This window comes from Callorhinchus milii, unplaced genomic scaffold, assembly GCF_018977255.1.
Source record: "Callorhinchus milii isolate IMCB2004 unplaced genomic scaffold, IMCB_Cmil_1.0 Scaffold2, whole genome shotgun sequence".
Classification (NCBI taxonomy): domain Eukaryota; kingdom Metazoa; phylum Chordata; class Chondrichthyes; order Chimaeriformes; family Callorhinchidae; genus Callorhinchus; species Callorhinchus milii.
The window spans coordinates 24,947,862-24,960,077 of record NW_024704743.1 but is presented as its reverse complement, the minus strand read 5'-3'; the positions used below and the strand labels follow the sequence as shown (position 1 = coordinate 24,960,077).

The 12,216-nt window shown below is 41.3% G+C and overlaps 1 protein-coding gene across 3 annotated transcripts in view; it reads left to right on the top strand.

Moving 5' to 3' along the window:
* Positions 1-12,216, top strand: part of sh3bp5b (SH3-domain binding protein 5b (BTK-associated)) — a 47,023-nt gene that overhangs the window by 28,727 nt on the left and 6,080 nt on the right. For all 3 annotated transcript variants that reach the window (XM_007889673.2, XM_007889671.2, XM_007889670.2), the window contains 4 exons: positions 2,618-2,782; positions 4,473-4,603; positions 6,436-6,478; positions 8,144-8,363. In XM_007889673.2, the coding sequence (XP_007887864.1) occupies positions 2,618-2,782; positions 4,473-4,603; positions 6,436-6,478; positions 8,144-8,363 (559 nt within the window). The remainder of the gene's footprint in view (positions 1-2,617; positions 2,783-4,472; positions 4,604-6,435; positions 6,479-8,143; positions 8,364-12,216) is intronic.

Sequence of the window (12,216 nt, the reverse complement as noted above, 5' to 3'; positions counted from 1 at the left end):
GACTGCTGCATTTACCCACAAACGACACAGTCACTCAACTTCACGATATATCCTGTGAAGCACTTTAAGACGTCTCGACAACATGATAGAGAGCATGCAAGCATCCTCAAATGCAATGAGTTTTATATCAGTTCTCTATTATCCCAACCACAGTAAAGAACCTGCATTGTGAAGTTTTTCATTTTGACCGAGCGAGATTTCCAATGAAGCGCAGAACTGTATGTGAGGTGGACTCGTGTCGTTTAAGAACGGAGCTAAACCTATTGAAAACGTATTTCAGATAAGACCTGGGTAGTCAAGAAGATAAAGTTGTGTCTGTCTGTCAGATTTCAAACTCGGATCCTAGGGTTGGAGTTTCAAAATGAGCACAGTACCACAAACATTATTCTCAAGTATTCTAAAAATTCCAGCCTTTTCTGGGCCAGCCCAATGTGGAGTTGTGCTTCCTGTTCATGTTTTATTATATTTTTTGACACCAAGTAATGTAATCTAATTCAGAATAGTTATAGATTGGTCACTGAGCCAACTCCGGTGCTTGTTCCTAAGCAATACTAAAATAGATTGGGGTATAATTTAAGTTTCCTTGATCCTATAATTAAAGTGTTTGTGACATTCCTGGCTGACCAGAGGAGGGAGGTAAATGCGTCACAGTAAAATAAGCTATCATGTTAATAGTAAAAGTGGCCATGGGAAACAACGTATTTCTGCAGTTGGTTAGATGTCAGTGTATTTTGCTATGTTTATGATTTCATGATTTTTTAAACTCAATCTTAATTGGAAAAATATTTTCTTTTTAAGAGCGCACTCAAACTATATAGTGCTCAGGTCAGGTGGCACCTAGAGTACTTTATACAATTCTGGTCATTGTAACATTGGTGAGCTGCCAGGCCCTGGATTCAGTGCGGTGGAGAGCAATGAGAATGATCCCCAGTGTTACAAGATTGAACTATGAGCAACAATTAGATAAGGTAGGGCACTCCAGTCCTGAAAGAAGATGACTAATAGGGGATTTTATACATTTAATTTTGCCAGGAAGGTTGGTTGAGGGCAGAACACTGGACTCGCTTATGAAGTAGCTTCATGCTGTGGTTGGAGGATGTTAGAGTTGGTATTCTGGAGATGAGATCAGATGGGTTGAAGGTCCTTCGTCATGCAAACCATTCTTGTGATTTTTTTTGAACTGCAGAAAAGCAGCTTCCAAATCAAGACTGAATTCAAGAATGTTCCGCAATTCTGTACGATCTTAAATTTGGAAATCAAATGATTTTATACTCAGAAGAAGGTGTGTTACTTACTTATCGATTCCACTGGCTTCAGAGGATCGAATTCAAGATCCTTGTCCTCACTTTCAAGGCCAGCATGGCCTTGCCCCCTCCTACCTCTCTGACCTGCTGACTCCCTATCAACCTGCCCGCTCCATCCATTCAGCGGGTTCCGGCTTGCTCCATGTCTCCTGCCCAGTCCGCCCTTCTCTTCAACTGTGCCTTCACCTCCCCTCTCGAATCTCTATCCCCTCCTCGCTCCTTCCCTTCCCTCCCCTCATCCTGATCCCCTGCTCGGGTCCCAACCCAACTGTCCAGCGCCTTGGGACATCCTCCCGATGTGAAAGGCGCTCTATAAATGCAATCTTTTTGTTGTTGTTGTTGTACCATAGGTGGCCGGGCTTTCAGTCTCTCTGCCCCCACACTCTAGAACTCCATCCCACAGTCGCTTCACCTCACTTCCTCCCTTGCCTCCTTCAAGACCGGTCTCAAGACCCTCCTCTTCGATCGTGCCTTCAGTCGCCCTCTCACTTCTCTGCCTTCCCTCACCCCTCCCCTACCCCTCCCCCATGCTCGGGTCCTGACCCATGACTGTCCAGCACCTTGGGATGTCCTCCCAATGTGAAAGTGCTCTATAAATTTAATTTTGTTGTTGTTGTTGAGCCAGGCTGATTCTAGTTGGCCCTGGAGTGTAAAGTTGAGCTGCCTGGTATTATTTTGCTTCTGAATGAAGGACTGCCATCAGCCACATAGTGCAGTCTCAGTGAATATAGAAAGAGGCTTAGCAACATGGTATTTCATTGCTAAGCCTTGCCTCCCAGGACACCCACCCTCCACCTCCTTGTTAACTTTTATGCCTTTTACCGCCTAAGTTCATCATAGTTCATCACAGTCTTTAAAACCCTGCCTTCTTTTTGATTGCACCTATGGTCACTTCCCACCCACCTCACCATTGCTTGGCATCTGATCCCATCTTTGCAAAGTGCGTTGAGACATTATTCTACATGAAGCAAAGTTGTGTCGTTGTAGTTCTTACTCAAGGTTGTTTTCATAAAGAGAAACTTTGGATGAGAAATTGCCGCTCTGTGGTTTCTTTGACAAGGTTCACTTGCAGTGGTTTTCCTATTATAGGACCACATAGGTGTTTGGCAATGCATTGTTCACCAAGGCTAGTGAATTTTCATGACATTGGGACTTCCAGTTATAAGCGCAGAACAAAACATTGACTATAATTAGTGAACGGTGCTCACTACACCCCAGAGTCAAAGGTCCTTGTGTTTAGGGATAGGGATAAAACAATTTTTTGGTGTGTTGTAAAATAAATGGTTCCACTGTTATTTATTGCTCTTCAATAGGCACAGCTCGAGGCTCAGAAAGCCACGCAGGATTTCCAAAGGGCCACTGAGGTGCTACGGGCAGCCAAAGAGACGATCGCTTTGGCTGAACAGAGGCTGCTGGAAGATGAGGAACGTCAGTTTGATTCAGCGTGGCAGGAGATGCTTAACCATGCCACACAACGGGTATGTCAAATTGTAAACCAAACATTCCCTTAGGTGGTGGCTCCTCCTTTAGTAAGGAAGGAGACTTCAAAACTACTAATAATAATAATCCTTGAATTTGATATGGAGCTTTATCACGTTTTCGAAACCCAAACCCCTTTCGAGTCTGGCTTTAAAAGGGATTGTGATTCCAGCACAATAGTCAGCAGCAGCAGAGTGGGGAGACTTCTCTCACAGCCTATATGTGTGTGTGAAATTGCTTCAGTCCCAGGTCTATTTGTAATTCAGCATCACAAAAGTCAATGATCTCGCTGAGGATCTGGTCTCTGGTTCCAAGCTTAATAATAATAATAATCCTTGCATTTGGTATAGCGCCATATCGCGTCTTCGAGACATCTCGCAGAGCTTCACAGGATATACTGTAAAGTGAATTGCCCGGCAATTGCAAGATATTTAACCTGAGCTCCGAATGGTTATGTTTCAATAAGATTCAACTATATTCAAAAAAAACTCCATGATACCAAAGAACTAAAAAGTGAAACGAATAGAAAAATAAACAGGAAGGACCATTTGAGTGGCTAAAATGTAATATTAAATAATAATACAAAAGTTTCAGCGTGAAGCGGAAAATTGTGACGGTTGATGTGCGAACAAATTGCCATCAAGGCCAGTTGACTTGACTCAACAATACAATACAAATTTATATTTATACAGTGCCTTTCACATCAGGAGGATGTCCCAAGGCACCTCGAGCCTCCCTTTACATGATACAAGAGTCGGGCTTGAATCTGCTAGTCAATTGTGATTGGAATTCCACACTATGGAGTGCCGTATTTGTGTGCTAGTTTCTGGAACTCTGCCTAAACTCAACAGGAAACAAATTGGAGTTAAACTGGTATCTTGCGCAATTGGCTGCCGCATTTTTCCCACAAATAAACAGTCAATTCACTTTACAGTATATTCTGTGAAGTGCTTTGAAACATCTAGAAGATGTGAAAAAAGTGCTATATCAATTGCAAGGATTATTATTCTCCCCTTGCATACTTAGCACCTACCAAGCCTAGGAGTTCCAAGTCCCGGTGTGAGGGCTTGAACCCATAAATTTATGATTCAGTGGTGATAGTGCTTCTAATTGAGCCAAGCTGACAACATTAGGGGACAATAATAACAACCCTTGCATTTGATATAGTGCCTTATCACGTCTTCCAGACATCTCAAAGCGCTTCACAGAATATACTGTAAAGTGAATTGACTGGATATTTTGTGGGTGAATGTTAGCAACTGGCAATGGGGTTTACAGTGGGGGGAGGGGTTAATCACGATTTATTTCCTTCCAGATGGCCAGCCCCAAGGGTTGGTGCTCTGTTGGAATGAGACTTGGATTACTGTGTTTTCCCACAATAGGCGTTTCCCATTTCTGAATTGTTATTCCCTATAGATTGTGTCATTGCTGCTGGTTTTGGGGTGGTTAAACTTGTGTTCAACTAACTCTATGGCAACTTTAAGACAGCTGCGGCAAGTCATCTGTGAATACTGGATTGAAGTAGGTCAGGCCACACGAGCCAGACTGCTTTCTGTGCCCTGTGCCTCATTAATTGTTGCAGTAGATATTTTTCCAAGTTTCTTTTTCAATTAAATATTTTAAAGGCCTTTATTAAAAATACATGGAGAACAAGTAAACCAGACGTGTCGGATTCTCTTTGTTTCCAAGGTTATGGAAGCAGAACAGACAAAGACCAGAAGTGAGCTGTTGCACAAAGAAACAGCCATCAAGTACAACGCTGCAATGGGCAGGATGAAGCAACTGGAGAAGAAATTAAAACGAGCCATAAATAAATCCAAGTGAGTGATTCTCTTTACTGCCCTTTGCTCAGGGGAAAAAAAATCGCTAGCTAGAGTGATAGATAGGGGTGGAGAAACTGTGATGACATTCTATTCCTGGAGATGGCCCAGTCATTGACCGCTATGGAGAAGACCCCTGACTTTATTCAAGTGGTTTTGTCCACAAGTTGTTTTCTGACGCTATTGAGTTGTCCGGCCACTGGACAGATCACAACACATCAGTGGCGGCTCGGGAGATATGCATCCTTAAATCAAACAACTGTCGGGCAAAATCATTTTAAAGACGTGTGTGTCTGTGTGTGTGTGTGTGTGTGTGCGCGCGCGCGCATGGTTGTTTGTGTGTGTGTTTGTGTGTTGGGGGAGGAGGGGGTTTATCCCTGATAATTATCACATCACAGACACATTTTTCATCAATGAAATATGACATACATATGTGATTGGATTATATTAATGTGCTGTGTTAAAATGGGATTGTGAGCAATGACAGAGCAGGAATGACAAAGGTAAAAAATACTGGTGTTATTCTAGGTTACGACAACAACTAACAACAAATAACACTTGCATAGCACCTTTCACATCGGGAGGACATCCAAAGGCAATGCAGTGTTGAAAATATAAGGTCGTTATTTTACCGATTTTCTGACAGTGAAACACTGAGAGATGTTGCTACTCTTGTCTAATCATTCTTTTTAGAATCATAAAATCCCACCCTCTCCCCAACCCCGTATTATTTTCCTCTCTAAGCATCTAACTTATTACCATTTTAAATAGTTTATGGACTCTGCTTCATCATTGGTTTGTGGAAGAGAATTCCACAAGTTTTCTAACCTCCCCGTAATTGTTTTGTGATTATCTTATTTGTGCCCTTTCGTTACTGACTCTTACTCCAGTGGAAATGAAGTTCTATTTACCCTGTCAAAGCCCTTTTCATGATCTTGAAGACCCATCTCAATCACTCCTTAACTTTTCAGTTTTAATGGAAAAGTCTCTTTATTATCTGAAAATCCACACCCTGTCCCAGCTCCACTCAGTCTCTTGCGCTGGTCACACTTCCTGCTCAATCTCCAGCCCCGGACCCAGCTCCACTCAGTCTCAGACTATTTATTTGAATTTGATTGGAGCAATAGCAGCATTATGGAAATATCTTTGCAAAAAATTGTATAACCCATGGGGTTTACACACAAACAAAAGTAAATTGAAGTTTCTGGGTTTGTGAGCTCTGCTGTTTACTTTCAACTGTGCTGTTTAAAACAGTGCCTTTACTATCCTCCTGTTTAAATGACTAAACACTCAATGCTGCCGATAAATTATTCAAGATTCTATAAACCATCTCACTGGAGACTTGCTTCACTGTAAAGGTCTAGAATTACTTTTTTTCTCGGCCAGCTCGACAGAGACAACTTCACCTATGAAATAATCAACCCATGATTTGCTGTCAGAATATTTCTGTGGTTCATGGCTGTGCATTTTAATGGGAGTGTTATGTTTCAAAGGATAACACTGCCTCTGGAACTGCTGGATTGCTACATCTGCAACTGTTCATTGTCAGAATCAAAGGAGATTGACTTTAGCCTTTCATGTTCAATAAATAAGCAAGTAACAGCCTCTAGGTTCTTTGTGAGATCAGAAAAATCTTGATCGGACCATGTTGAGTGTGTGCTTAGCTCTTCAGCTAAAAAATAATCACTTGGAAAGTAAATTTATTGTAAATCATTTTCTTGACTGTGTGAGTGTCTCATTTATCAGTGAGAAGCTCATCAGAAAGGAGCAGCTTTGCTTTGATGTGTGCCCGTCAATGTGGTAACCCAATCCTAATTTTTTTTTCTCCGCAGGCCTTATTTTGAAATGAAAGCAAAATACTACCTTCAGCTTGAGGTGAGTTTTCATCAGAAATGTCAGTGTGTATTTTATCCAGGGGTTCTGGATTATTGGGAAAGAAACTCTGGAGGCTAACACTTCAAGAGAAACAAATAATAAAAATCATGGAAGTATAGTTGATGATGATAATCGTAATAACAATCCTTTGTGCACCTTATCACATTGTTGAGACATTTTAAAGCACTTCACTGTAGAGTGGATTAACTGTGTATTTTGTGGGTGAATGCAGCAGCAATGTCCCACAAACTGCCATAGAGTGGGTGACCAATTTTATTTGGGGGATTTGTTAGCCAGGACACCAGGAGATACTCCTCTTTTCAAATAGTGCCATGGGATCTTTAACGTCCACCTGAACATGTAGATAGGACTTTGGTTTACCGTCTCATCTGAAGGATGACACCTCCAACAATGCAATACACCCCAGCTCTACATTGGATTGTCAGTTTAGACTATGTGAATTTAAGTCCCGACTTGGTGGGAGCTTGAACCCATAACCTTCTGACTCAGTGGTGAGAGTGTACCACAGAGGTAGGCTGATACACATACACACACACAGATAATGCTGTGGTACAATCAGAGTATATTTACCCAGATGTGGAGGGGCGGAGGGGGAGTCTATACAGCAGGAAAACATCAGTCCAGCAGCAAGATTATTTCTGCTGTTCAATGCAGAGCTAATAGAAATTATTTACTTTACTATATCATATCAAATCAATTGCTGATTTTCAGAGATCACTGTAGTTGCCACAGCAAGAACAATATACACTGACATAGTGGCTTTCAGATCACTTCAAAACACTTCAGCATCTTTCTCCTGTTAATGACCCATATTAGCACTATTGGAAAAGAGAAGGGAATTCCTCCCAGCGTCCTGGCCAAAAAAAAACCAGAATAAAATTGGTCACTCACTGTATGGCTGTTTGTGGGACACTGCTGTGTGCTACTGGCTGCTGCTTTCACCCATAAAATACAGTCAATTCACTTTACAGTATATTCTGTGAAGCATTTTGAGACGTCTTGATGATGTGATAAGGCGGTATATCAAATGCAAGAATTATTATATTAATTGTCTCTTTGAGTTCTGTTATTTCTATGTGGGATAGCCCATCAAAGTGTAGTTGTGCAAGGTCTGTGGAAAGGGGAAATAGCTTGTTCCTTCCAGGAGCTTTACATAGAATCTACAGACTGAAACATTCGGCTCAGGTAGTCTTTTCCGCTATTTATATTTCAAATGAGTCTCCACCCATTCTAATCTGGGGTATGGTAGTTAAGTGGGACTGAACGGATTGCTCTTGAGGGAGGTAGCACAGATACGATGGGCCGAATGGCTTTCTTCTGGGCCATAAATTCCTGTGGTTCTAATCCTCTTTCCCTAGTCTTCCCCCATATCCCTCTGTTCCCTTCGCTCTCTTGCACCAAGTTTCCTCCTAAATACACTGAATAAGGGTGAAAAAGATGCTATATAAATACAAATTGTTATTGTTGAATATATGAGATGTCTAGAAGACGTGAAAAGCGCTATATCAAATGCAAGGATTATTATTATTATAAGCTTTCATGTTTAGCCCCTTCGCTTATCCAGGTTCCACATTTAAAATTTGCACTAAATGTATTTCTGTGCTATCTTCGAAAGTGTGACTTTCCCTTTTTATCCACTGGAAGCATTTAAAGAGGAATGTAGATGAGCTCCAGGCCAAGCTTTCTGCAGCCAAAGGAGAATACAAGACTGCCTTGAAGAATCTGGAGATGATTTCCGATGAGATTCATGAAAGAAGGCGCTCCAAGGCAATGGGTCCCCGAGGGAGAGGTGTAGGTGCTGAAGGGAATGAAAACTCGCTGGAAGATTTATCCAGTTTGAAATCAGAGCTCGATGCATTGTCCTGTGAGTATGACAACCTGCACTTACAGCGTACTCTTGTGGTTCGGAAAGCCTATGTTCCACTTGTGTCACTACTGATAAAGTGCCCCCGATCGATGACTGTAACATTAACCTGAATATCATTCTCTTCAGCTCTTCGCCATTGCTACTTGCATTAAACTTGACACGGGTAGGAGCGGAGTTCTGCCCTATTTTCTGTTTAAGTCTCCTTTTTTACCTTGTGTCTGTAACAGCCATGCATGAATAGCTCTTCAACGGCAAAATACTTGCACTGATAATCCAACTGTGTGCTATAGGGAACATGGGTGCACACAGTTGGTGGTCAGAAAATGCACTGGCCACAATGTTTTCTCTTGGACAGTGATAGACTTTCCAAAACAGGATGTGACTTTTGCCACAAGTTCTCTTAAAGGACAACACTTCAAGAACAGAATCAATCCTTTCAGAATCAACAGAAAAAAATGTTTTGGCCACAAAATATACAGTTAATTCACTATACAGTATATTCTTTGAAGTGCTTTGAGACCCCTTGACAACGTGATAAGGCACCATATTAAATGCAAGGATTATTTTTATTAACTGTGTTAAATTGATTAATTATAACACTTTCCTTCCTCTGTGCAGCTATAAATGGGGGGGAGGGAGATGGGGATGGAGGAGGGCAGTGGGGCAGGAGGGAGGATGTAACAGGAATGCCCTTCAGCCTTCTGCAGTAGGTATCAAAGTTTAAGAGTGCAACAGATCTAGTGGTTGTGGGGAGGGGCGGTCGGGGTTGCTAAGTTGTTCGAGTAAGTGATCGGTGGAGAAATGGGTGGAAGAGGGAGGTGAGGGTTGACGATGTGAGACTTCAGTCAGTCCCAATGAGGAGCTTGTGTTGTGAAGCTGACATACCTGAAAGAATCGCTGAGAGTGACAGACTACAGAAGCTGCTGAAACAAAATGACAAAAGTACCATCTGGTGATAACATATTTTCAGGGTTGTGCCCAATTGCTTTCAATTTAGGTGTTTTTTTCTTTTTGCTCCAGTTCAACAACAGTGATGGTTTAAGTGTGTATTTTGAATGTAGAGGCATTAACATATGACGTACTAACCACTGAAATGTAATTAATAATAGAAGTGAGAAAGGAATATTTTGATGCTTAATGCTATGAGATGGAGAGGGTTACTTATGGTTTTCTTCACTAGTGTTTAGATAAAGTCACATGTACAATGCAATGTATTGTGACTTGTTTGGAATTGGCTTCTGTAATTCAAGCTGTCTGAACACAGATTTGCACATAATTTTTATTCATGTTTTCATTCAATATATCCATTTTGTCTGAATGAAATGACGTGCACCATTATTTCCTTGTATAACAGCAGCATTCACTTTGCTAGTTTACAGGAAGAAAATTAAACTGTTTAACAATCTGATATATTTTACGTAACCACCCACAGACTCTAGAGGGAGGGAAGCAGGCAGGGAGCAAAGCCTACTCTTGAGAAATTATAAATAACTTTCTGCCAATAATCTCGAGCAACAGTCCTTCTTTAAAAAAAAGGAAATCCAATTAACTTGGTTACAGACCAAGGCAGATTATTGGGGTTAGTCTTTAAATTTGTTTTTTGATAACTTTGAAATGTAGCCAGCCAGCACCCAAGCACACTACAGTCCTGCAGCTATGCAGAAGAAAAAGTAGAAATTTTTGTTTGTTGTTTGGGGTTGGGTTCCTAATTTCAGCTGTGCTTGAGAATAAAAAGCAGATTGCATTCCTCTCCAGACTTTTCACAGAACCAATTTGAATCTATTGCATCTTAAAGGGCAAATGAGGCTTTCACTGTTTTCCGGATACATGCGTCAGTTTCGCTCAATGTAATAGCATTCTTGTCTGTGGAACAGAAGGTTAGGAGTTCATTCTTCACATTAAATTTCATCTCCGAATGTACATGGATACTCTAGTACAATATTGAGGCAATGTTGCATTATTAAAGCCACTATCCTTTGGCTGAGATGTTAAGCAGAGGTCCTATGTAATACAATTCCCAGCACATTGTGGATGTAGTAAACGTTATGATGGTAGTTGCAGCGATTTGGGACATCCTTCTGATGTAAAAGGCGCTATATAATCTAATTTTGTTGTTGTTGCTGAAGGAATAGCCTTCATTTGTTCAATATTTCTTAATACATAATGATAATTCTGATTTGATATTACTCTTCCACGTCAAGAATATATCTCAAAGCGCTTCACAGGAAATGTAAACCGTAGTGAATGTGTATTTCATAGATGAATATGGCAGCCTATTTGCACACAGCAATACCCACAAACAGTCATGAAGTGAATGACCAATTTTATTTAGACATGGTTAGAACGCTCAGCAGATCAGACAGCATCTAGGGAGAGAGGAAAGTGAGTAAAACGTTAAACCATTTTCCTCTCTCCATAGATGCTGCCTGAGTATTCCAGTGACTTCTGTTTTATTTCAGATTTCCAGCATTTGCAGTATATGGCCTTTTGACAAATTTTATTTGGTGGATTATTTGGCTCTGGAACTCTATCCCCCAGTGCCTTCGCCGCCTCCTCCCTTTCCTCCTTCAAGGCCGGTCTCAAGACCTTTCTCTTTGACCGTGCCTTCAGCTCCCCTCTCGACTCTCTACCCCCTCCTCGCTCCCTCCCTCCCTTCCCTCCCCTCACCCTGACCATTTCCCCCCTGCTCGGGTCCTGACCCAACTGTGCAGTGCCTTGGGACGTCCTCCCGATGTGAAAGGCGCTCTATAAATGGAATCTTGTTGTTGTTGTTGTATTGGACAGGATTCTGGGTGAAACTCCCTTCTCTTTTTGAGTAGTGTCTTGGGATATTTAGGATCCATCTGAACAGCCGGATGGGACTTAGTTTAACATTGCATTCGAAGGACTGCACCTTCGACAAAGCAGCGCAACCCCAGCACCGCATTCGTGTCAACTTCGACTGTGAGCTCAAAATGCTGACATGAGCGTGAAACCCACAACCTTCTGACTCAGAAGTGAGCGAGCTAATAACTGAGCTGGGCTGACATATGAAGCTTTTAACTGAGCAACTAGTGTAAATTGTGTAACTTAGCAAATATTAAATTAAACAAGTACATGAGAACCTCTTTATAAGATCTTGTTTCAGGTTCATAAGCATATAAATATTGTGTTATAATGCCACAAAGTCAAAACAGCTGGCACAACACCAATTCCTGCGTGCTGTGTATGTTGCAGAGCATGCAGGAAGTGCAGCTTGCATCAGTTCCTGAAACAATTGCCACTGCTAACATTTCAGGAAGTTATGACTGGACACGTAGGAAAACTGACGACCAAACTCATGGGTCCATGAACGACTGCTCTATAATTAACTTTGTGCCATAGCGAAGTAATAGGCTCATTCTATATGCAGCACAAAATGGGTCATGAGAAAATCAAATAGGGATCAAAAAGGATTGAAACGATCCCTTTTTTAAGCAATCGGTACATAATAGACCACTTTTGCAAAAGATCTAAAGTCTCATTACTTTAAAGATCATGTGCCATTATATTCAGTTTTGGCTTTTAAGTATTAAGGAAAGGTTGCCATGGTTTTGTTCAGTCAGGGATTGGGTGGTGCTTTCAGTTACCACACTTCTTCTGCTCAACAACATGAGCTCACAATCAGCCCGGTCTAATGGTATGAAATTCCCTCTACAGTATATTAGCTATGACAGTCCTTGATGAGTTGAAATTGAGCAATTTTAACCCAATTTCTGGTAGATGAGCAGAAATAGACTCAATTGTTAATAAACTGGACAATCTGAGCCAATCCATAAGGATGGCTGGTGTTGGAAAAGGCATTTTGGTTTTCTGCTCATTTTGAGCTTTA